The sequence below is a fragment of the Falco biarmicus genome, chromosome 8 (assembly GCF_023638135.1).
Source record: "Falco biarmicus isolate bFalBia1 chromosome 8, bFalBia1.pri, whole genome shotgun sequence".
NCBI lineage: Eukaryota > Metazoa > Chordata > Aves > Falconiformes > Falconidae > Falco > Falco biarmicus.
In genome coordinates this window covers 32,946,983-32,973,624 of record NC_079295.1, presented here as the reverse complement: position 1 = coordinate 32,973,624, position 26,642 = coordinate 32,946,983, and the positions used below count along the sequence as shown (strand labels likewise).

The following is a 26,642-nucleotide window of genomic DNA, read 5'->3' as shown; positions in this document are numbered from 1 at the left end:
TCCTTGATCATATAGATGTTGCCTTGGGACACTCAGAATCACTCCTTTATTGTCCCACATCAAGAGTTTATCTTAAGGATTTTAAATAACTTCTTTTTGATAGATTTATTTTCTCCTCTACAGCACAAAGAAATTTAGTAAGAGAGACCCAATCTGTTGGGATTAAAAAAAAAAAAACCAAACCTAGAAAGTGTTCTGGCTCTTGTGACGGTATTTTATATTGTTTCTCATGAGGGGAATTATCTCCATTAATGGTGATTGCAAATCCCTGTGTACTGGGACATTAGCTTCCCTCAAGCTTGTTACTGAAATGAAAAAAAAGACAACTAAAATATTACAGAGCTGCTTTATAAAGCACTTATCCTATTAAGCCACTTAGCCTTCATCTTTACATAGGGATGGGATGCCCAGAAGAATTCTTTGGGGAATTTATCAGATGTAGTATTAAGAAAGGCAAAGGAAAGCCCTCATTCCTTAGGGTCAATTTTAGCAGTTACTAAATTACTCCTATGAACAAAAATGCCAGGTTCATGGATGCAAGTGGCCACCTTTCAGATCTGCACCCTGGGAGGCACATCGTAGTTCTCCTGCCATGCAGCAGCACTGCTCTTTCTCTCTCACAGCAACCAAGGACTGGGAACCAGCAGATGGAAAATAAGTTGTATATTTGTTTAGAAGATATCTGCTTTATCCCAGCTCTCACTGAACTATTTTTATTCACTTATCCCCCCCCTCACAGTGTTTTGTTCAAAGGCTGGGGGCAAATCCTGCTACTACTGAAACAAAACCCCAAGCAGCCAATGGATTCCTGAAAGGCTGGATGTGGTGTGGAGCCACAAGACGCTCTGAGCCAGATATTCACAGGGTGCACAATGAGGTGGTTTCCTCGACCTGACCAAACAAAACTGACTTACATTTAATCCTGTTTTCTTTGCATTTCTTCAATGACTTATCTTTTTGTGCCTTGCATCTCTGACCTTAGCAGCTACCAAACCTGGTGCAACAGCTCTTGCTGTCCACTTTCTCCCTCTGTGCAGTACCACATAACTAACTGCATTTCAGCTTCAACAATGCTACCTTTTTTTGTGAAAACGAGTGGCCAAGTGCTCATAAATAACACACAGGCATCGCACAATGAGAAGGTCATAAAGGAGGAACTTGATGAGTTGAGAAAGAGCTGATATTTAAAGTCCTTTCTCTGTCCTCCAATTTCTCTCCTAGAAAGCTTGAAAGGCAAGGAAGGCAAGGTTTCATAAAAGCAAAAAGTACCAAAGGTTCAGCTGCCAAGGCAGGTGGGGCAGCAGAACTTCAGGGTTGGAAGAGGGTTTCTGCAAAATAACTGCATGTAGCACTGAGATCAGGACCTCCGAGAGAGTTTGAAACCTCAGATTTCAAAAGATAACCCACAAAACCAACCCCCAAAAGCCGGGTTTACACCTCTTGTTATATTTCAGCCGCAGAGGGAGGGGGGATGCAGCCACAGCCTGCTCAGCCATTGCAACAAAAGCCAGAAGGTGATTCAGAAACCACTGCCCTCAGCGCCTTCACCCTGCCATCAGCAGCTGTTTAAACCAGTACAAAGCTGGGGGAAGGTATCCTCTGGCTGGGTCTGCTGCCAGGAAGGTATGGGGACAGCAGAGACAGGGTACTCTCAGCCTTTCAAGTGCCCCAGCACTTGAACACACTGGAGCCTGCACAGTGGAAGACCCTCTGTGATGTGCGGTGCCTAGCTGTGAAGGCAGAGATGAGCCAGCTGAATGCCACTTTTCCCATTTTATATGCAGCAAGAGATACAGAATGTGGCCCTTTACCTTTCTAAGGAAAGTCACTTAAATTCATTAAAAAAAAAATAAATCTCTCAATGCATTATCCACAAGTCAGAAAGCTGAAGTTTCTCTGTGTGTTTCAATTTATTTTCTTCTCTATATATAAATGTTACACTTCTAACTGATGTTTTAATGACTCCAACTCCAATTTTAAAGGAACATCACATGGTTTGGTTAAGGAAAGTGTTCCCTTTCCTTGGGTAGACCCCCTGCTGTCATTTTCTATTGACTCCTCAAGACCACGCAGCAAATACCAACACTGGAAAACTTTTAGAAGTAGTAACACCAACTGAGGTCCAAAACCTGTGGGGCACAGCTGGTTCCCACCCTTAATTCTTCCTGCAGCCTCTGCAAGCTGAGAAGGCTCAGCACTTTGAGAGATGGTGCCCTAAAGACAGAACAACAAACCCAACCGCCTCTTGTGAAAATAAATAAGCATCAGCCAACACACAGCTTTTCTCCACGAGAGTGGAAAATACACACGTGTGGTCCAGCCATGTTCTTTCAATAATTGCTTATTTGCAAGTACGGCCGGGAAGTGATGCTGTAGTGTCAGGAAAAATGAACTCAGGGAGAAAAGGGGTTGTGGAGTAGTGCCACATGTTTCACACCCCTCTGTTTCTCGCCCACACACATTTGAGGAGGGTGTTTGATTTTGATTGTTGGTGGGTTTTAAATTAATGCAAGATCCAAACAGAAAAATAAAGTTGGTCTGGATAGCAGCAGCACTGTGATTCTGGAAACTGAGGCTTGGGCAAAGCTTTGGACGTCTCTCTCTCAGCTGTAGGCTGCCAGCACCAAGGCATGCGTGCAGTTTACAAGGTGGGGAGAATGCTGACTCCAAGGCAGGGAAGTGCCTCCTGGGGCATCCTGCAGCAAAAATACATGGCTCCAGAATAAATATTGCGTCAGATCACTGAAAAGAATGTGCATTAGTGGACTAGCAGAAGCAATCAGAATAGCCCTCCCCGTAACTCAAAGCCTTTCCTTCCCTACTTGACCTCGGGGAGAGAAGAATTAAACCCTTACTGAGATCTAAGGGGAAAGAGAAAACAAAATAATGATACATTGTGTGGTGTGATCTCTTCCTCCGGTCCCCCACATCTAACATTTCCATTTCTCATGAAAGCTCTCACCTCCCTCAGCCACCTTGCCCAGCTCTGTGCTTCCCTGTGGCTTGTCCTCCATGTTCATCTGCCTCCTTCTATTGCCTCCCAGTCCAGTATCTATGTTCTTGTGATGCTTCATGGTTTTCCATGCTCGAAGCTGTACTTGACCAGGCAGCACAGAAAGAATGAGGTAGATGCTCGAAGAGTTAAAATCAATTAACTCACTGTCTGCTCCCTTTTGCTCATAATCAGGCATTGCACTTTTTATGTGGCCGTGCCATAAAGGCCTCTTCCACATGAGAATGTGTGAATGAGTTTTACATAGGTTTTACATACAGGTTTGGATGCAGAAATGGTTACCAGCACACAGCAAGCTGAAGAGAGGAAAAGTATGAGCTGAGACAGTAGGTTATGAAATTCTCCCAAGAACAGATCAGCTCTGGAGACAAGCAGTCTTGCTGAATCCCCAGGAACTGATAAATTCAGCACACCAAGAGTCAGCCAAATCTGGACAAGACCACCAGCACACCTAGCATCATCAACCGGTTGTCTAACTCAGACTAGATTCAAGGCAGCAGTGGCTGTGCTGCATACAAATATATATATATATACACACCCTTGATGAAAGAAAGGGCTCTTCAACAGAATCTGAACACCTGCTTAACAGCTACTGCACACTAGTACAACCCTCCACTCCTGAATTAAAGGTATTCTTATAAATATTGTTTGTGATTTGTGTTTTTCTGACTTGATCCTCTATACGAAGAAAAAGGGAATTTGCAACTGTTTCCCTTTGTCCCCCTTCTTCACACACAGTTTTTTTTTCCAATATAAAACCTGTTGCTAATACTGACTTTGAACTTGGATGATCTCCAATGTCCTTTAATGTCCTTGATCAATCAACTTGAAAGTGTTGCTCAAAGACTTGATCTTAACGTTTATTTCTGATCTCACTTAAACTTTTCTTCCTTTCCAGACAGTTATTCTGTTATCCCTGTATGCCCTTTATAGCTGGAACCATACTGTTCCAAGGATTTCTAAATTTCTTGAACAAACCTGGCACTTTACAGCTAATAAGCATTAACCACACAAAAATGATGAATTCTAAAAGGAAAAAAAAATATCTATGACAACAAGAAAACATATTGTTCCTCCAGAGGGATATATTTGATATTGTACAGCCAAATCAAACAAACATTCTGTAATCACCAGACTGAAACCTCAGAAACAACACAAAACACGACCACAGGATAAGTAAATATGAACTCAAGTTCTTTGAGAACAGGAGGGGAATGATCAGTTTTAGAGGAGGAACAGCTTCTTGCTTAATGACAACATGGAAGGTAGAACTTGAGATGAAATAAAAAAAACAACACAAAACCTCTTTAAAACAAGTTCTGAATCCTGCTTGCTCCTTTCTTTCTAAGCCTAACACTTTAGATGATCTAGTGCCTGGCTCAAGAACGGCTACAGAGACAAACCCAGAATACTGATTGAGACTTCCTATTTATGTCCTCATTTTGGGAGGACCACGTAATCTACCCACTTCTAATTAACACTTTTTTCCCTTCTATCAACAGACAAATCTGCAAAAGCTGCATGACCCTGAGGCAGGAGTATCTATTTCATGCCTTGAGCGGGCTTGTTTAAAAAGTGGTGCTCGGACCTTTCAGGGTGTAGGTCTTGCCAAGTGCCCATGTACTCTCATTAGATGTGGCAAAGCAATTAAGTCTGAAGGCAGCCCGAGGAATCACTGCCACAGAATCCATCTGCAAACATCAGTGTCACAGCCCCGCAGTCATTCTATGCTGTGCAGTAAGTGCAAGAACAAAAGTGAAAAGGAATTGTTCATGAGGAGAAAGGGAGGAATTAGTAAATAATTTACAGGTCGCTGAATGTTAATTTTGATAAGCAATAATGAGGAAATGGCCTTTAACGACTTACAGTTCAGCTTGCACTCTCATTAGCATGTACTTAGAGGAAAAAGGAACTCAGCCACTTGATCTCTTAATACAAGTATTTTTGTCTAAACATTACAGATGGAATCTTGCTGGAAAAAATACTATTTTTGACTAACATGAATTAATTTAAACTGTTTCTAATTAAGTCAAAGATCAATTCAGACCTAGAAGCTCCTCTGCAATCTGAGGTCCAGCTCAGTTTCTAATATAACATAAATGGCAACAAATCTTTGACACCTGATTCTCTGAAAACCACAGCACATGTATAAAAGTCAAACGACAGCTGGTCTCTGTTTAGAGCTAAAACCCAGAATATCCTTTAATTCTTCTGTGCAAATCAATTATTTATTTGAATCATTCTATTTTAAAATGCCTTGGGTTGGTGATGTCTTTGAAGGAAAGATAAGGATTTTACTGCACTTCCTTCCTTCTTATTTTGATTGCATGAAACTGATTTATTTAAACATCCTCATAACTTAAACATCCTCTTTCTTCACAGCAGGCATTAAAACACTTCTTTTTTTTGTTTTGTTTGGTAATATAGAATTATTGATATGGAGCATGATTTTATTTCCTCTCGTTTGATGTGATAGTGTAGTCCACAGCTGAGTTTCAACCAGCTTTACAAGGGCAGAATTCTGCATCTCATTCCTGCAGACTTTAAAATTACGGCCATCCCATCTAAGCAGGATCACATGTTCCTCAGTGTCTTGTGACTGACAGATACCACACTTGCAGTGAATTTAGGATACAAATCAACTAAGATGACCTTTAGCTGTGTGCCTTGCACCTGTAATGGGAATGTGTTCATCAACACATTAGTACAGAATCTGATTTTCACACTGCTTACAGGAATAGAAAGGAGATATCAACTGGGCTGCCACAGAAATTAAATTTGAATACCCTCACGTGAGTATGTTGACCCTTGGCATTCATAGCTACAATGTTCTCAGGAGATCTTCAGCCTGAAGGAGTCCTATACACTAGTTTTATCAAAGAGGGACTTACATTTTCAAATATTACTGATTTACTTTTTTCCCATCAAAAACATGCATTAGATTGAAATGATCTAAGAAGACGACTGAAAGCTACTGAATGCTGATCCTGATTTCCTAAATGAAAAAAAAATCTATAAAAATCAATAACAAATGCTCTTTATGAAATGGATAACAAGAGAAATGATAATTTACAAAAGAATGTACTTTATAAAAGAAGTAAAGCATACTTTATCTGCCCCGGGTGTAACTGCTAGTTATGCATGGAGGAAAATGCTGAAGAGAAATCTCTGAAGAATCTCTTTTCCTAGGACTGCACTTGCAGGGACTTTCAGCTGGATCTCTTCTCAGCATCCCATCACCCAACTGAATTCATATCTGCAGTTATTTATGACTACAAATAAAACCTGGGAGAGGTATTAAGCAAATATCTGCTGCTTCTGCACTGGTCTAGAAACAAACCTGTGAGTGCTGACTAGCTACCCTTCACAGACACCAGAGGAATGTATTTCCTTCGGGGACAGAATTGTGTCCAAGCATTCTGAGAGCAGAGGTCCCACTAAAGCTAAATGGCACTTTCAGTAATCCCAGTTGAGATATTTGAGATGCATGGCAAATTTCATGTGTGCCTTTTATGAAGGTGTTTCCTGGGAATATTACCCAATGAGCAATATCATTTCTATCTCCATGGTCACTACAGGTGTTCCACGTTTCCAGATATTCATTCATTTTCGTCCATCAAATGAAACTACAGGCTGCTCCACAGCCAGCAAACTCTCCATAGTCAGGAACTCTCTATAGTCAGCCTGTTAGGCCCATTAGAGAAAATGACATTTGGATTAAAACTTTTTTATATCATATAACTAAAAATCTGACACTATTCATATATACTTTAAATGTCCTTTGAGGTGAGAAAGGAAGAAGCCCCTGCAAAGCTTGTGCCACGTCATGTCCTTTGGTTTGGCTTTGCTAAATTTCCACAGTGATTAAGCTAAGGTCGTGTGAAACACTCCAGTCTCTGGGAGATTTCTTGCTAAAATTCAACTACTGGATAAAAAAAGGGGGCCTTTGGTGAAACCCATCCATTGTCATCATCTCTTAGGTAGCTGTGGGGGGAAACTGTCTATCCATACAGTACAATAAGAACTGGACAAGTCTCCACTACATGGTAAGGACTTAAGAGAAAGTTCCCCGAGCAATCACTTTGAAGTTTGCAAGTGCTTCCAACAAGGGTCATATTTTAAAAGCAGCTGCTCATGTCTTAATTTTGTTTTTCAAAAGAACACATGCACCCTTTCTCAGAAAGCTCTTTGAAACAAGACAGCCTGTCTTTAGAGCTACCTCCACCCACAGCTGCAACAAATACTCGCTCGCAAGAAGGGAAAGCACATGTCCCTACTCTAAGCAGCACTTGCACCCTCGACAGGTCACTTCTCAAAGGTAAATCTCTTGACCATCTACTTGTTACATTTAGAAATGGGTGCTGGAGAAGACAGATAACACACATAATTCAAGCCAAGATTAAACCTGGTTGAAAACCAAGGTTGGTAAGAATCACTTTTTCCCTTGTTTTGAAATATGGTTCCAATCCAGGGAAGACCAAAGTCCATTTTCTGAAAAGTTATCAGAGGATAAAAAGGTCAAAGGCCCCAGAATTGTTCTGGCAGATTTGTGTTGTAGGCGGTGCCAGTATTAATACCTGTGCTATGGAACTGGAGATCCTGCACTACATGCATTATAAATCCAAAAAAAGAGCTGTCAACTGTTTCCGCCTGCCGATGGCAGGTAGCTAAATTCCTGTAAAGCTACAAGGCATAGTGACCAGCGTACAGATAAAAAAGGCAATGTGAGATCTATCATCCAAGTCCTAAACCCAAAGATTAAGTTATACTATAGGCCTAGCACTGACTCTCTGAGCAAGGGATGGTTCAGTAATCCCAGCTGAGATATTTAAAATGCACGGCAAATTTCATGTGTGCCTTTTATCAAGCTGTTTCCTGGGAATATTACTTAATGAGTAATATGATTTCTATCTCCATGGACATAGGTGTTCCGTGTTTCCAGATATTCATCCATTTTTGTTTTAACCATGGATCACCTCTGGGGTTCACAGTTTTCTGTGAGTGCCCATGCAACTTTGCACAATGAATTAAATAAAGCGCACATAGCATTTCAGTCATATCATGACCTCATTTGGAAATCTAAAGATGTAATTTAAACCTTGCCTATTTTTGTGTGTTATATCTCATTCCACGAGCCTCAAGTTTGTATGTTTTCCCCCAAAACTTGAAAAAACTCAAAGGAGGTAGGCAAGTACAGCCCTGCAATTCAAAAGCTGGAACATTTCATGATGCTGGCAGTGCTGCTTTCCTGATAAGAAATACAGGAACCAAAGAGAAAGTCCTTACTTATACTTAGGAAAGAGAAACAAGGAAAAGTGCCACAGTAATATTACTGAGCATGAATAATTAGAAAGGCAAATTAATGTAAAAGGAGGCACTGCCAGCAGAGATAAAACAGTCTTCTTTTATCAGGTCCAAGTGTCACCTCAGTGACCTCAGTTTCAGGAAACCATTCACAGCAAAAAAAAGGTACATATATTTCTGTATTTTTCCGAGGGAAGAGGGTCCTTTGCATTTACAGGGGTCCTAGCCAAGATTCAGAGCAGCAGTTGAGAGGCAGTCTCCCGAAGCCTAAGGGAAATTTTAAGAAACTACCATGAGAGAGACAGAAAGAGAGAGAGATGTCAACTCCTGGCTGAACAATTTATTTCCTTGATAAAATAAACATTTTGCTACAACATGACAGTATCTGGGAAAAAGTTAACAACCTAGAGCTAGTGAGCACTCAAGAGGGCTAATTAAAGTGCCAAAATGTTTTATGCCAGGTTTTCCTTTGCTAGCTATCATGTCCTCCCTCTTCCACAAGTGAGGGCAGTAAGAACTCAGTGTGACAACAGCACTAATGCTAGGTAGCATTCAAGCAATAGAAATATATCCTCTGGGGTCATAATTCACTCTTCTTTATCATACCTTCACAGGGAAAATTCACTTAAGAGTCAGCAGCCATTTTCTATTACATAAATTTAATTTTGCTTGTGGTACCATAATTCATCAGTCACTATAAGGGAGCAGCATTCCAGACCGTGCACTGCTGAATTTGGCACATCACTTGCCTGGGCAGGATCAGTGCAGAATAGCCACAACAATACTTACATAAACGAGACCAAATCAACCCCTTCCTTTGCCCTTTAGAAATTCAGTTGTTAAATCTAATCTAATTTACAGAGAGTAAAATATATAGGTTGGAGGAAGGAAGAAATCTCTTCAAGTCAATGCCCAGCCTTACCTGGTAGGCAACTCTATATGCATCATCTTTCACAATGCTCTAGAAAACAGGAAGATTTCTAAAGAAATAATCCAGATTTGGTATTTAAGCAACTACCTGCTTTACCACCTACTCCATATTCCCATGATCATGCTCTCCCTTAGCTCTGCCATAGTCAGAGTTTACATCCGACCTTCCAGCTTCCTTCGTATCAGCTACAACATAGAGCAACGTTGCCAGGGTGACTTCCCACTTACGGGCGTTTTCTATTCAGTGCAATCCCACTGCTCAGGTACTGGATAGACTCCAGTCCGTAGTGCTACATGGCTTGACCACATACAAGCACTGCTGGGATGCAACAGCTCTCCTCCCTTGAAGTTCCTCCAGCAGTGCAATAGAAGTGTGTCTCTTGCACATGGCTCAATACAGAACTCACTGGCAGAGGCGGAAAAGGCCAAAACTCAGCTCATGGGATGCAAACATTTTGCCGTAATGATGCCAGAGGGATAGAGGGCTTGGATCACTACCTCTATAAAAATTTTGTAAGAGAATAAAGATGATTAAAAAACCCCTAGTAACAGGGGTTCAAAACAACACCACCAAAAAAAATATATTTGGGAAAGTAAAGTATATAACTAGAGAATACTTTAATAGCACTGAAGAGAAACAACAGCATTGAAGAGAGACAGAGATCTGCTATATAGTTTTTAGTTCTGCTTGGTATATCAGTTACCTTGCTAAGAAACTAAGTAGAAATGAACTGGTCAGCTCTGTATCAGCAAGAGTACTATTGTTAGCAGAATAACATATACATCTGCCTTACGGTATTGTTTTTAATTTCTCCATGCCTTTAATTCCCTCTCTGGAAATGGGGATCTCTCTCATTTTTATCCCAGGTCTGTATTTTCTGTATTTGATAAAGTAATGTCTCATATTGACATACATTTTTAATTTTTTTTTTATCTTGGTATTCTTATTTCAAGGGGATTTTCATTGAAAGATTATTATTATTTCATTATTTTGTAGCATTTCTTTAATCAAACTTTTCCAAGTCATTCCACCTTTGAGAGGAGCTTTAGGCTTGCTGCTGATTCCAGGCCAGTCTGAGAGCACAGAGCACCAAGATCAGAGACATCTCTGGTGGGATCAGCTGTATGACACAGGCAGAGCTGCTGTGCAATGCTGGCAGTAGCAAGGATCATGGTCCCAGTACCAGCGTGCTCCAAGGGGCTACTTCCACTTTCAAGTGCCTAGAGAGCTGAGCTCATGTGTAAATAGAAATTTGCAACTAGTTCCTACTCTGCAATGCCTATGCCTCCATGTCAACACAAACCACATGGAAACACCCTTTTTATTTGCAGGATCTGTGTCCTGTGACAGGGATAGCGGGGCATGCACTGCACAGGGCTGTTAGGTCAGCTTTACACTAGTGTGAGGGAAAAGACTTTAAAGACTTTTCCTCCAGTGACATTTAGGGAATGATGCCAGCCATCAGGAACCAGGAGCTCCCTACTTGGTGTGGTCAGGTTTCCAACTCCACTGCTGGAAGCAAGTGGCTGAACTTCAGCTTCTGGGATCGACAGTTTCAGAGAAGGGAGCGTTCGTCAACTCACCTTAACATGTTTCATTTCGTTATAAGCTGCCACGACAGAGTAGGATCTTTGGTTTTTCAACTGTGGTTTTAGACACTCTAATTTCAATGCTTAGTTTCCAGATTAATTTGTGCTGGGAAGCAATGATTTTGACCACTTTGTGTTGTATATGTTGATGGTGGCATCTAATAAACATAGTAATTTTCCTTATGTCCTCCTTGTGAGGTATGTAACAGAACAAGTTTCCTTTTCTATTGAATGAGTGGGTTTTTCCATTTGTTTTTTTTTTTTTTTTTTTTTTTTTTATCAGCACATACTAACACTAGGTAATAGTTTAAGGAAACACTACAGATTTAGAAAAACGTGCAGCATATTGGTGCACACCTTCATGGAGTTCAAACCCAAATTGATTAGTAGCGTCAAGGAAGAAAGTGCACTCCTGGTATCTGTGCCACATGGAAAGAAAACTTCCAAGGAACTGAGAATTCTTCCTAAAGAAGAATCTGAAGCAGTACTTCCTGCATCAGATCCTAACTTCTGTTTCAGTAACAACATCACAGGGAAAAAGTATTCTACCTTGCTTAGAAGCCTTTCAAGAAAAGAGAATCCACCCCTAGTTAACTTAATTCTAAAATCTTCCTTCTTATACCAATTACCTGCAATTAGAAAAATTATTATTGCTAGATTTTATATATCACCACTGATGTGGAAGAGGTCAAGATCTTAGTCTCATGACTGCTGGAAGATGAGCTGAGTCCAGTTTCTACTGGAAAAGATAAAAGTATGTAGTGTATGTTTATTTTTAGAGATTAAAAACTTTTCTGTTATCATTTCAGAGCTTTTTTTCACATCCAAAAACAACAGGAGGAAATGAGAGCTGCTCTCCTCAGCATTCTGCAAAAGCCAACAAAAAAAGCCATTAGGAGATGGACCAGTATCACCAGAAACAGCTGTTTTACAAGCCAATGGATCAATGGGCTTAACAAATGAGAATGCCCTGCATGCTAGCGCTTTCTTGACACAATTCTCCAATGCTTTGAATCCAAATATAAAGACTGAAATCCTGTCTGCTGTGAATTGAATAGGGCAAATATTTCTCTCTAAGGAGAGGTTTTTAGATAGCATGCTGAAGAGGGCTTACTGTATAGAAAAAAAGCTGTCTACTTTGCCTTTTGAAAAAGGATGAAGAAATTCTGTATAGTAGGGTACCTAGAACCTGACTTGGATGCTCAATGGGGATTACACTTACTGTAATAGTATTCATCATCTACTGAGTCTTTAGCAGTGAGTGCAGTTCATGAACCCATTTTTCCCCCTCTATATAATACTTATATAATACCCAAGGACAACCCAAATAATTCTTTTTCTGTATATGAAATAATTTAGGTTACAGATTGCAGATATAAAAATAAACATTTTTATATATTCTCTCTTTATTTCCTTTTATAAAGATGCAGACCTACAGCCCTTAAAGTCTGTGTTTCTACTATACAGTATTTAATAAAAATGAAATGTTTGAATCCCAGGATAATTGCCTTATATATTTTTGAGAGAAAAAAACCCAAGAAAATTAAAGATATTAAGGACTAAGATCCAGATATAAGAAGCTGCTTGAACAGGTATTTAATTTAAAAGGAGTAATCTCTCTCTTTTTTTTTTTTTTTTTTTTTTTTTTGAGCAGACTTGGACAATTCTCTTTTTTAATCTGAAGAGTCTCATATAATCACCTGACCACTGTCTGCAGCCAGGAAAGCCTGAATATTTAAAGACTTAGTAACACTTCTGGAGCCAGGCATGTAATTAAGAATATTGTCAAAGCAGAGATTGCTACCATAAAGATTGCTGTGAATTCCCATCCATATACAAAACTAGCTCTGTATTTGGTTCTGTATTCTGTGTTGGGACAACACAGGACAATATTATAATTAATGCACAAATGTAATATTTTCAAGAATTTCTGTCTCCCCACCAAATTCCTAATCAAAAAAAAGAAACAGAAAAAGAGACAAGCACAATGTGCCATCAGATGTAATTTGTGATGGCATCCAACACATGAGTGACAGAGCAGAACTAGGACTCAGCTTTTCTGGCCCTCAGTCAAGTGCTCTGTCCTCTGCACGGAACGCTCCCCCTGACGAATGTTATGGCTAGGTTCAGATGTCTCGAGAGAAAGCCAAATCCTTGCTGAATTTACAGTAATGTTATCTCTTTCCCACTTAACAACAAAAAATCTCCTGCCTTTTTAGGGGTTTGAAATGCAAAGGTAAAGCTTTGCTCTAGGGCTGTGCTATCCCGAGAGGAGACAGAAATCGTTACTTGAAGCCCAGAAGGAGCTGGCTCACAAACAGGTTGAAAGAAATACGGATGACTTGAGGCACAAGGAGTGTTATTAAGCAGAAGTGCTACTTGAAATGGGAATCTTTGAGAGGTTGTGGTTTTCTTTGTCTAAAAGGTTGTTTGGCATTTTTGTCTGAACATCCGACTAATGCGTTAGGTGATCCTCGGGCATAATAGCAAGATTTAGGGAAAGGGCAAAGTACACCAGCTAAATCTTTGAAATCTTTTGCCTTCAGAGAGTAATATCAACTCTTGAATGTTACTTGAGAATTGTTTCTGGCACTGAGTTAATACATCGATGGTCCCAGTGCAGGATTAATCTGCTGCCATACTGGCATGTTAGCACTGCAAAGCTCTTTGCATGTGTTTGTAAATGAGGCTGCTGTGAACAGCCAGAGTTTTCAGAGGTAGGAGCACTTGCTCTTGGCTCCTCAAGATGAAGATCTCACTGGGGCACACGGAGAGGTCACCCACAGAGGTTCCAGCTGTGAAAAAATTCAGAGCCTGCATCTGAACTCCTGGGAGTAACTCTGCTGACTACGCTGGAGTTAAATAGGCAGGGAAACCATTATTTGCTGAACACATTACCTATCAGTGCCGTTATCAATACCCCATGAGTTAATTTTAACATGTATCTTACAATGTTTACTGAGCACTATCAACTCTGTCAAGAAACCTTAACTTGAGAGCATGACATGGTACAGTCTTCCCGTGCCAATAATGCAGTACCTGTCTATGTGAGAAGATAAATCTTCCCAGTTCAACAAGATGTACTCAGATCATCCTAGAAGATAAGCTCACCTACACCCTGGAGGAAAAAAATCACATTTTAAAGTTGGAGAGTAAAATAACTTGGAATGATAGTGAATTGTTCCCATGTGTACAATGTCACCACCAGGAGTTTTGTCTTGGGTCCTTGCACAGCCTTGGGATCCCCTCGCAGCAGATGCTAACATGTGCTAAGGGCTTTGTGCAAGCAGCACACGAACTGATGTTTGAACTGAGACTGAACGCAGGTGTGCCTCCGTGCTGCTCCAATGGGAAGTGAGAAACACAGCTCTATCTGTCATTAATTTGGGTAATGTGTAGAAAAACCGATAGAGAACTATAAAGCGATGCAGGGAGTTAATTTCCCTCGGAGCAAAGACAGAGTAATGCAGCATTCTGGGGGCTAAATTCTCCACAGTATTCTGGCATTAGCATCAGTGACAATAAGGAAACTGTTCCGCAGGAACTCCCTCTAAGGATGACACACTAGTTGCTCAGATTCAATAAAGCACATACAAGTATATTTAAGCTTTAACTGTACACTGGAATTTGTTTCTATTCATTAAATGTATGTAAGGACACATGAACACACAGATAACCTTGAGTCAGTAAGTGAACCTATCCACTTTAAAGTAAAAAACATGACACAACCCAAGAACTGATTTTGCTTTTCCCCAGTGTTAACATTTTTTTCCCTATACTGTATGGTGCTCAATTTCTCTCATACACATTCACCATTCAGTTCCAACAAGGTTTTGGATAGAAATTCCTACAACCTTTTCCCATCTCACATCCTTAAACCAACTGTTGTCATGATGATCTGTCTTTCAGGGTACAGCCTGATAGTTTCCTGTTCTGTTGGTACTATAGATCTTTGTATGCAGCTACAGCATACAATATGGAGCATCTTACCTAGACCTTGCCTGTCTGCCAAAATTCATGCAACTGAGTCAATGGGCTTGGGGCAAATGAGTAAAGCTTATGCAAATGTTTAAAATTAAGCATGAGCTCAAGCACGCTACCAAGTCAGGGCCTTTCTCAGGAATGATAAATGTGCAAAACATGAAAACAAGTCCATGTGGATTGAAGACATAAGAAAACACTCCTTCAACATCGGGCAAAGTATTTGCATACATTACAGTGGCCTGTGGATTGTGAGGATTAATACTTTTCTAATGCACATTATTGGTCAAAAATGCAAAAGCACAGGGACATGCCTTTAAGATAAATACAACAGGTGGTCTATACAAAGGTAATTTATTTACAATTAAATCCTATTTCTGAGTCCAGAATAAAATAACTTTCAAAGTAACGTCTGCACTGAACCTTACTTGTGAACTTTACAATTGCAAACTTGAACTCTGATTTTGTGAAGACACCCTTCTACCTTGTGTACATGGCAGCATAATTAAAGCCCTGACAAACAGATAAATCCATAATGGTACTGCAGAATTCATCCTTTTGCAAATTACATATGATTTCAAAACAACACGTGAAAAGAATATGAACATTCTCTCAGTGGATATGACAAACTTCATCAGCATAGCTAAGGTAAATTATTACTAACAGCCCATTTACTCCTACCAGCAACTGCTAATTCAGCTGGAGATTGCAGCTGGAGGTATCAGGGAGACAAATCCAAGTCAAGCATTCTAGTGGAGCTGGGAATTTGGATTCAGATCATCTGACAAGTAAACTGACAAGTACATACGTGCTGATAGTGTGCAGCATTCCAACAGAATCTAGTGCATCTCGGGGCCATCCATATGCTCCACCATATGTCCGCGAGGAGAGGGGTCCAGAATCACAGTCACTGGAATGGATAGGTCTCCCAGGCTCTCAAGATACCAGCCAGGATCCCAGTATCGCTGTATTAATTGGTGTGTAAGCACCTGTACTTCCTCCAACAAACTGCTGATTTTAGCTCAGAGGGCAAATATGGAACATATTTGTTTGCTCATTCAAAAGCTGGCTCCCACAGGGCAAGTTCTACTAGGGAAGAAAAGTTTGCTCTGAGCTGTGTTTCTTCAAAGCCAATTCAACCTCTGTGGGTTAACCACAAAGAAGCTGCTGCAATGGAGAAATTACCATGTAAAACAGCAGTACTGTTTACCAGAAACAGATTGGCTTTTAATAGCCTAGCATAGAGCAATATTAGTTTCAGCTCACTCAGTAGAAGACAAGTTGCTTTATTTTGCCTTCTATTCTGCTCTTCACTTACACTTTTCTGAGGGCAATCAGCTGCAGCGTATTTTCACATTTCAGTCCTACCTTATCGCTGTCCACTGTGTTCTGTGATGTCCTAGACGCAATGGAAATAGTGTCAGGTTGACTGCTGCCATCTCCTTGGCTGTCTGCGTCATCTACTCCATCTCTGTAAAAGTCATAATAGGGAAACAACAGTGCTTAACACACCACCTTGGAATGGACACAACTTTATAGGTGGATTTGAGGATGCTGAGTCAGTGTGCCAGAGCTGGCTTTCTGCTAAAATTACTTTGCTGATGTGGTCCATATTGCTATGTGGCTTGCAATTTAAAATTATGTCACCCTCAGCCATAGCACTGGGATTAGCACATAATCACAACGTTGTTGCTGGAAACAGAATGGCCATTGCCTGCATATTTACTGCATAAAAGGCTCTGGTGTTCACAAATAACTGTGTAATGAGGGTGTTAGGCAGAAATTTTCCTTCAATTAGATTTCTGCCTTAACCAAAGCCATTCAGCTCAGGCTACAGATGATACTGAAGGAAAGGGTATTTCTTTTGTCTCACAGGAATGACATCTTCAGGATGTAAATACTAAGCCATAAAAATTATACCCAAACATAAATACAGCATAGAGCTCTACAAGTCTACCTCTATAAGTCTGCTAGAGGTTATTTTCTTCTCTTTTGCTGTATAGATATAGTTCCCCTAAAATTTTACTGGTCTCTCAATATGAACATTTAAATAATACAAAATACATATTTGAGGACAAAGAAAAAAGAACAAAACACTAAAACCAAAAAAACCCCAACGCCTCCCTGTTTTGTGCTAGAAAACTCCTGTATTGGTGCACACCCTGAGGAAGAAACGTCTGGATCCTTGCCTTGCTACAGGTCTCCTGGGTGACTTCGGTTACTTATGCTTTGGATGCCTCTATAATACAGCCTGAAGTAAAAAAGTGATAAAACTTGATGAAGAAATAGAGATGCTCACATTACAGGTGGCTTTTAGGAATAACAGCATGACAGCTAAAAGAACAACTGATTTTCTATAATTTCTATTTAATCCAGAATTCAAAGAAATTGACAAAAAAATTAATATTACTTCACAGGCTGAAATGAGTTTATATTTGATGATGAAGCACAGATTCTCCATTGTAGTAATATATTGTCATGACCAGCTGTGATTTTCCTTGTCAAACAATTCAAAATGCTAAACAGGGAAAAAAAAATCTTTTAATACTCAAATGTGAAGTAAATTGTACTTTGGGAAAGAAACTAACCTTGGACTCTGAAGAACGTTTACTGTTCATTGCTCTATAATACTTTGGAGTACTAAAATAAAATACCTTTGTATGTATATCACAGTAAAGCTTTCTAGCTACTTCTGCCAAGGCAACATAAAAAACAAAGACAATGAAAACTGAGTTTCACTGTAGTAAGAAAAAGCAAGTGAATCCAGTAAAAAGCACACAGACACCGCACTGCTGTTGGTTGATGTTGCAGCACAAGCAAGCTACCAGGCTGCAACAAGACTTTACTGCCATCAGTCATATTTTACAGTTCATGCTGTTTCTCCTTCCTCCAGAAACCAGACCACACTGCTCCTCCTCCATCCAACCCCCTCTCCACAATCCTCAGGGCTATTTAACCACTTAGCAGGAACGAGCTACACCTGCACATCGTCCGTGTCAATCAACCCACTGCCTTGGGGCAAGGCCACAGCTGCATGTTATCAATGCTGATCAACACACTGCCTGCATTCCTCTACAGGTTGAGAAAAGGCTAGTTATTTCATGTTGTATGGAATGACTGAGGTTACCTTCTACTGTTGTTTCGCTGCTTTGCTGGTGTCTTGGGGAGCTGAATTGGCTCCTTCAGAGCCCCCTTCAGATGAATAATCCTTTCTTGAATGACTTCCCGGATATTTTTGATCCATTCCTGTTTTGTCTCAATACTGGATGCCTAAAGTTCCACAAGGCAGAAAGACAGACTCTTTATCATATTCCCAGCATATCACCTCCTATGTAGAAGAATCGTGGCTGGCTGATGAAAATGCATGATTAACTATTTCTCCTCTCTGCTATATTGTTTTAGCTGCTGGAGCACCTGGTAACCCCAGGAGAACTGAGGGTATTTTTACCAGACCTACTTGGTAAGCAACAGCAAAGCAGCTAAACTCTGGATAAATATATTTAATGCTAGCAATACAGCGTGCTCTGTAAAGGGAAAATAGATTATCAGTGCAAGGATTTCCTCAGACAAAATAACTATAACAGGAATTCTTCGTTCAAAACTCACTTGACAGAAATGGCTGTCAGCTCTGGAGGTTTGAGGAATAGGTTGATTGTTGGTAAGCCCAGTGGCAAAGGGCTAAGAGAATTACACCTTCCAGATAAACACCTAGAGATGTGCCCTGTGTCAGCATGCAGCTTCTCAACCCAGGTTCCAAGAGGAGACGCAATTTCAGCAAGGCCGCACAACTGCACTGTCTTGGTTCATACTGAGGCCTTAGAACTGAATTGCTCCTGGTGCAGGCATGACCCCGCTGGCAGACATGGAAGCCACGCAAATATGAGGAGGGAAAAAATTGACCTTTCATTTAGCACTCCCAAGGCCTGTACTAGAAGCTCTAAAGGCAAAGAAAACAAATAGAAAAGACTTACTTTGAGCACTGTTTTATTGTCTGAGGATGGTGTTCGTCCAGACCACAAAGCAAATTTACAGGGATCTCCTTCAACATGTTCAGTCACTCCCAGTTCTGAGGTCTAGTGTGGAGGAAAGATGATGACAGATTTCATATATATGAAGCCACATGTGTCCAGAAAACTTTCATTTGTAGGGAGAACTGGGGATACAGGGGTGGGCAGGGGAGCAAGATCTCGTCTGCTTTGCTACACACAGGTAAAAGAAACAGAAAATCACCAGAGGATGGCAGGGAAGCGAATGGCTTGAGTGATCCTCCTTGCATTTCTTACCCACCCTTCACATCTGGCTATCATAAACCTGTGCAGACTCACTACGAGCTTGGCTTCCAGATGAGCTCTGCAGGGCCCACAGCCAGCCATTGCAGGTGGCATGAGTATCCCCAACCCAGCACGGGGACAGGGCAGCCATCCCCCATACCCCACCTCTACCTCCAAGAAACACAACACCCAGAATATTTTCTCTGCAGCCACACCTACCAGTAACTTGTTCTTGTAAACATATTTTGTGTGTCCTGAAGAATCTTTGATCTCTTTGCTAAACACCAAAGAGATTTCAAAAAGGAACAAATGCCTTTCACGACCTTTCCGAATGAGAGACTTGGGATCCCACACTTGGAAGGAATCTTGAAGAATCAGCTCTCCCTGGACGTCCAGGTTCTCATCAAACCCTAAAACCACAAAATACATTGGCTTGTATTTGTTCTTGGGACCAGTAATGCCCAGAAATGCCAGACCAGTAAGGACTTGAAATAAAAGGGTGTTTCTCTTTTTTAATGCGCATTCTGAAAGAACATTAATGGGCATCCATTGCCCCAGTGAAAATATGTTTTTTTCCTACTGCAACAATGTAATTATTTCACCAGAGGCAAATAGGTCATATGTACTAAATGAGACTGCTGCTAAAGTGTAGTAGTAATTACTGAAAGATAAGTATTATAAAGGTTTCAGTGGAGGTTACTGTACAGAGAACTGCAATGCAAGAAATCTTGTGCAGATCCATATGAATTCAGAGAAACCTAATGGCTGGAAGCGCCCATAATACCATGATGCCTTCAAGTGTGCTTAACCCAGCCTTCAACGGACTGTGAGCCCACAGCAGTGACATGGGGGAGCGACGTCTATGAGAGCAAATTGGTATGGTGTCTGAAACAAGCTTTCTAGGAGGAGTTTCTCATATTCCAAGCTGCACATCAAAAGCCTTCACATGGTTGAGGATCACAGGACTCTCCACGTAACTGGGAGGCTTGAGGGAAAAGGGAGTCTCTAGTGCAAGATGCCCTCCAAGCTGCTGTCTCAGCAGATGGTGGGTCACACTTCTCTCCAGAGCTGGGGACTGCTCCTCTACCAGCACAGCCTGCTATTGCTCATGCCAGATAGCCCTGAGACAGCAGCAAATAGCCCTGGTTGCTGCTCCGAATATTCAGGGATATTGTTTTATACGAAGACAGCTGTTCAAGTGCTTGTCTACCCTAACAAAGTCATACCTGCTTCTTTATTATTGCATGGTGCTGGTGATTTCATGGGGATAGATTATCCAGGCATTATTTTTGGAAACCTTGCTTTTCACCAGCCGCTACGGTTAAAACCACCTTTAGAGTGTTGCTACCTATGCTGGGTCAGTTTCCCCCCCTGCAGTTTTAATTGCCTGGTCTTGACGTGCTGCTTAGCTACTGGCAGCATTTCCTTTTTCTTGACTGTTTTAGTACTCTTCTTGTTTCCTGGTTCTGACTCAATCCAGGCTGGAAATGGTTTTCCCAGGCCAAGAAAATGTTTGAGACACAATAAAGCATTCTGCCCAGAATAAAATTTTTAAATTTTAGAAATATTCCACACATCAAAAAGTCAATATAAGACTTAATTTTCAAAATATCAAAATACTTGCTTCTTTAATTTTGAAATACTTTTTAATAATATTTTTTTCTCTTTTTTTTTTTAATCTTTGGGATAATTATACTAACATTTTGAAACACAAGCTGTTTTGACACAGAAAACTAGAACTTTTGCTTTTGAAATGTTGAGATAGTATTTAGAAATGTTTTCATCCAATAATCATTACAGCTGCCAGCAGCTAAAGTGATAGTGGTTTAGGAGGTGTTCTTTTGTTTCATGAAGTAAGAATGTTTCAACAAAATGTATATATACACATTGTCTATGTATGCTATTACACAAACTTATGTGTATGTACATACATATACACACATGACGTAAATAAATAAACCCCCAGAACTTCCTAGATAGCTTTATTCTTCCAAGACTTTTAGAGAAATATCAGAAAGGAGCTACGAAGTCTGAAAATTACCATCAATCAACAGTATTGCTGCAGTCACCCTGTACTAACTTCCCACAAAGTTACAAGAAGGCTTCATTTGTCAGCGGGTCCCTCCCCTCCCCTGGCCACCTGCCCATCTGCTACCTTCCAGCATGCTGACGTGCATTGCATCGTTGGCCTTCTTTGGGACACTGAGCATCACTTCCAGACCATCTTTGAGTTCCCCTTTGCCCTCCTCGCAGCAGGTCAGTAGTTCCTAAGAAGTAATGCAGAACACTGGTAAACAAACTGACCAACATGCTGGCTTTGTATCCAGTTCTGTTACTTAATACATGCAACCGCTTCGCTAGCGGAGACACAAGAAAGCTGAACTGCATCCAAACCCACTGTGGATGCCTACAGGTAGTGGGGATCAAATGAGAATAACTATAAAACAAGGCAAAACAAAGTGCTCTCAAGTGAGACTGTGCACTTGGGAGATTTCTGGAGCTCATGCCTGTGCTGTATTCATCAGCCAGCCCAGCTGTGCCAGCTGTGTTGCAGGACCCCTGCCTGATCCTGCAGGGCTGGCAGTGTGCTGTGCCCAGGGCAGGGAGGTCCGATTCACCTGAGGGGGAGACCAAAGGGGTGATGACTGAAAGGGTGTTTTAGCCTTCCCTTTAGCAGATGTTTTGGGCAGTGCAGGCTCGCTGCCCCACAGCACTCTCTAGGCTAGGGTAAACCCGTGTGTTGTTTCAGAAAACTGGCACAAAGCACAGATTTGTTAACATGTTGAAGGTACTCAGTAAGTACCTTCCTAGTACAGCATACCACTCCTTTGATCATATCTGGTCCTAGCTTTTCAAAGTTAGAATCTGACTCTTCCCTTTTATGCCCCAGATATTTTTTCCTCTCTGGTTTACTAGTTTTGAAGTGAACAGTGGGTGGTTAAGATCTAAAATTCACTTACTCATGAGATACTGCAAAAACCCGTAATCAGTTTACAACAAACCAACAAAGGTGGGGTTTTTTTAAATGGGAAATATTAATATTTACTTGGACATCCTTGTTTTGTATATGAAGCTTTTCTCTGTTTTTCAAACACAAACATGTTAGCTTCCAAACAGAATCTAATACCACTGAAGGAGTCTCAGTCAAAAGTTAGCAAAACTTCTCAAAGTTCATTACCACTGTCATTGAAGCTTTTAATCAAAATCAGTCACAAACTTAGCAAGAAAGAAAGTAAACAACTCTGTCATTCCTTCAACTTCCCTTTCCCAGTTCTTGTTTTTTAGGGTTAAATTTACTTGGACACAAATAAACCCCACCAGTTGAAACAGGTGATCAGTTTTTTACTGTTCCTTGTTTTCTTTCTGTGAGCCTTTTCCTTTAAAACACCCAACCTCATGTCCCACTCTTTTGCCATGCTCAGGCCCGGGAAGCAGGACTAGCAGCTCAGCAGCAGCTTGCAGGTCAGGAACAGGGGATGAAAGCAGCCCACTTAAGAATAAGCGAACACATTACACCTGTGAACTCCTCTGCACGAACTGATCTGGACAGCTCACTAAGGTACCTTCAGTAAGAGTTGATATTTTGTGATCCTCTGGACAGGCTTGATTAAATAAGAAGAGATAGAGTTGGCCAGTCCATGTCTTTGTTGAATTTCCTAGAAGAGATAAAACCAGCAGTTAATCATGGAAAACTCTTAACCCCCTGCCAGACAGAACCACCCACAACTAAGTTTAGCTCTGGATCTCCGAATTTCTTTGTTTAGTTTTTTAACTCTTACTTTTGCTTACATGCAAACAACTGTGGTCTCAGAGAGGCTGGCAATAAACTGCAGAGTCCCTCCAAGGCCTCTTAAACGGCAGGGGCCCTGTGCAAGTCAAGCTAAGGCTACGCTGAGTAAACAACACAGGCTTCAATTTAAATACGACTCATCTGTCACATCAACTGGTTTCTCCTAGCTATGAAGGCTGAAAGCAGTCTTAATGTTCTATTAAAATGCAGTGACATTAAATTAAATTACATGCAGAGGGTGTAATTTAGCTGTCAAAACATAAAGACCCAGTACCATTTGAAAGCCCTGGGGTAGCTGAAATACCTGCAGATGAGTAACAGGTGTGACACAGTGCTGACAGACCTATGCTATCCTCAGGTGGCACCTGGGGGCCAGGAGAGAGAACCTTAGGATACCTTCTACAGCACTGAATACTTCTGTTTTGTCACCCGAATCTCAATCAAAATGTCTGTGCTGATCAGTGTGATGTGCTCATGAACTTCTGGAGACACTGCAGATAGGCACCTGGTGCAGTCTGCAAAGGGTCCATCTGCCTCCTTCCAACTGGTTCCAGTGAGAGTTAGGAGCTCCTGAAAATCCTACAGGATCCTAATGCACATATTTAGCCATCTAAAAGACCTCAAACTCACACACTACGGGGGCAGATTCTCTGCTGAAATAGAACAGGTTGGAATTCCTTCTGTCTCTTATCAGGCCCTGGGCATGCCTCCCCTTGCTCCTGGTCATCATCAGGAAGTCACTGGTTCCTAAAGGAGCAGATGGGGAGTGGGAATAGGACTTAAGTCCAGCCACTGGTGGGTAATTTGGAAGTTGTAAAGGGAAGAAGTTACAGAAGATGAAGTTTCTGTATACAGTGATTTTCTGCTGAGTACTGGGGAGGTTACTGGGTTTTTTTATCTCCAGTATTTATGCTGGGATGCAAAAATAGCCACTTTTCACACAATGTGTTAATTTTTTTTTTTTTTTTTTTGTACTAGGCAAGTTTGTTTTAGGAAAAAAAATATCTCTGGTGCCACGAACAGGACCAAAAGGGGAAGGGGCTCTGTGTGGGGGCTAATGGTGTTTGCACGAAGCTGAGTCACGGCTGGCTCCAAACAGGGACAGTGCCTCCAGAGCATGTGGCTGGGACTCAATTAGTAACTGCAGGAGCCAGCAAGACTTCAGCTACATCTGTGAACTTCCTGGAGCTGGCTAAGTACACTTGTTTTTGTAGGATCCAAGTAATGAATTTAGCACTACTCCTTCCTCCCAGTTCTCTGATGAGCAGAGCACGCTCCCAGCAAGATGCCTCCCCTTTGGGCATTCCTTGCTCTGCCAGGATGCTCCTGGTCAGACTGTGTGGAGACAGAGTGGGTTGGCAGAGTGACAGCTGTCCCTGCTGCATGGGAACCTGCAGCAGGAAAGCAACAGCACTGCTACATGGCAATCAGACAAATACACTGCTGGAAAGGGACATTCTCCCTACAGCTCCTCCCTCTGGTCCTTGAAATGTTGGAGTAAGATGGCAGCTCGCTGGAGTGTGTCTTGGGTTGGCTTTGTAACAGCTGGAGAGGTCTGGACTTGCTGTGGGTGGAGATGGAAACCAGAGAGGTCTGTGCAGGGCAGCACACGGCAGTGCAGACGTTTCTCACACACCTCTAAGTAACACGAAGCACAGATATACCTGAGCTAGCTTTGAAGCTGCTGGCAGGGTTCAGAAGCAAGGTAGCCACAGGGCCCTGTGCTCTCTACTTTGCCCTGCTTCTTGTTTAAAGCAAGCTTGGCTCATGTTATAGTGTGCCACGGCTCACCACAGCACACAACTTCAGTTACTCCTTGTGTGGAAAAGTGTCCCAAGAGCCTGGAAGAAATGAAGGGATCTGGCAGGCACCACAGGCTGGCAGTTGTGTTGCAAACCAGATGAGCTGCAGAACAGGATCAACATGTAGTCTACGTGCAACGACAAAATCCCAGATAAAACACCAAAAAAATCCCTTGTGTAGGGAGCACAGGACCCTCAGATGCCCTTGGCTGGCCAACATGGAGACAGGAATACTTAAATACAATTTCATACCATAAGAGTTGCTGAATTTACCATGAAGCAGTGATAAAGTGCCCTGATTTTGTATCAAATGTCTGAAGAGATTCACAAATTAATGCAAGTCATCTAATTGTGTTGTTTAGTAGGAGGACAAACTGCATCCTGAACTGGGTGTTCAGACCAATGGCTTGCTGCATGGACTGATGCACCACTAAACTCTCATGAAACATTTAGGTTTTGTAACGCACGACACAAATCTTTGGTGAGCCATTTCAGAAAAAAAAATGTTCCCAAGGAGAAACTGAGACCCTGCTTGTGCTTCTGCCCATTTCCTAAGGGATACCCCAGCTCAGTAGAGAAACTGCCCAAGAACCATCATCCATGCAGAAACACAATGTTCTGCAATACTATTAAAGTCAACGAGCTTTACCGTGTTCTACACTGGTCATGCAAGTTAAAGGTGCCCTGTGGCTTCTTGAATGTAATAACTGATCTTTTCCAAGATTTAAGGGGAAAAAAATATTGAAAAATAGCAAAGCATATAGATGACTGAACCCAACTCTGTCCTGAGAGCCAAAGGTCACTTAAATAACTGACACTGAAATCAAATTGATCACCTCAATAACATGCAGATTTCTACCAGCTGAAGCTGAGGGCTAACACATGTTGGCAGTCAAAAATATAACTTGCTAGCCTGAACTATATGGTATTACAAATACTAAAAGTTGCCAAATACGGTAGGGATCATTTATCTTTGAAACTACTGAATGAAAAATACAGTTTTAAGTAATGTAGTAATGCTCTCAGACGATGAACAAGACAGATACGAAATGTGAAAAAATCCAATAAATGTCTACTACAGTTCTGTAAGATTAAGCACACTAGTTGCATTCCTTATGCAATTTCCAGCTAATATAACTATACCAGCTTCTGAGTTTTATAAGCAAAGCAAGATCTATGGAAAAGGGAATACAGTAATCTTTACCCTTTATTAGAATAATGCTATAGGATAAACTAGGCAAGTTTCACAATTGAGACTTTGTGTGTAATTTTTCCACCTGTGTCAACTGGTCTAAGAAGAGAAACTGCTTTTCTCTACAGATATTGTTTCACTTACATCCTTAGAATGTCCCAGCTACAACAGCAAAGCTAGTAATTTCTCATCAGTTTCAAACAAGATATGCCACTTATCTTTGCTCCTTCTGATTAGCTAACCCCTGTAATAAGCCCTGAAGCTTCAAATTTTCCATAGACTTGAAGGGTTCAGACAGATTACTGGAACTTCTTGATTTCATCTCAAAGGTGGCTTTCCATGATAGTTTATGCAATTGGAAGGTTGGTTTGTACACTTGTGATATTTGACCAGGCTTCTTACTAAGGGTTATATTCCCGATAACTCATTCTCATCATCAGGGTGTTTTAGGAAATTCCAGGTTCTGCCTGGAAGAAAAGAACTAGTCATTTCCTCTGTACTCCTTGGGCCAGGCTGTCCCCTGGCCTGCCACTGAACCACTGCCACTCCAAGGTCAAGATAAGAAGGATGGACACATACTTCACACTACCTTACATTGAGTGACTGGAGAAAAATTTTTTCTGGGGAAAGCCAGCTTTTGCATTTTGCACAGGCATCACTGGGTAGCCCAGGACAACTCCCACCAATGGAAGGAAAACATCTCGCAAAACAGCAGATGCTGACACATGAATAATCACTATTAAGCAACACCAGGCAGGTTTCCAGCCCA

At 41.2% G+C, this 26,642-nt stretch overlaps 1 protein-coding gene across 8 annotated transcripts in view; it reads right to left on the bottom strand.

The window, feature by feature from the left end:
* Nucleotides 1–26,642, bottom strand: part of KALRN (kalirin RhoGEF kinase) — a 528,299-nt gene that overhangs the window by 126,778 nt on the left and 374,879 nt on the right. For all 8 annotated transcript variants that reach the window (XR_008823368.1, XR_008823367.1, XM_056348127.1 and 5 more), the window contains exons 28-33: nucleotides 22,653–22,745; nucleotides 21,245–21,356; nucleotides 19,309–19,499; nucleotides 18,790–18,891; nucleotides 17,946–18,088; nucleotides 16,187–16,289 (exon numbers count right to left, since the gene is read on the bottom strand). Coding sequence is in view for 6 of the 8 variants with exons in the window: in XM_056348127.1 (XP_056204102.1) it covers nucleotides 16,187–16,289; nucleotides 17,946–18,088; nucleotides 18,790–18,891; nucleotides 19,309–19,499; nucleotides 21,245–21,356; nucleotides 22,653–22,745 (744 nt within the window). In the remaining 2 variants the exon portion in view is untranslated. The remainder of the gene's footprint in view (nucleotides 1–16,186; nucleotides 16,290–17,945; nucleotides 18,089–18,789; nucleotides 18,892–19,308; nucleotides 19,500–21,244; nucleotides 21,357–22,652; nucleotides 22,746–26,642) is intronic.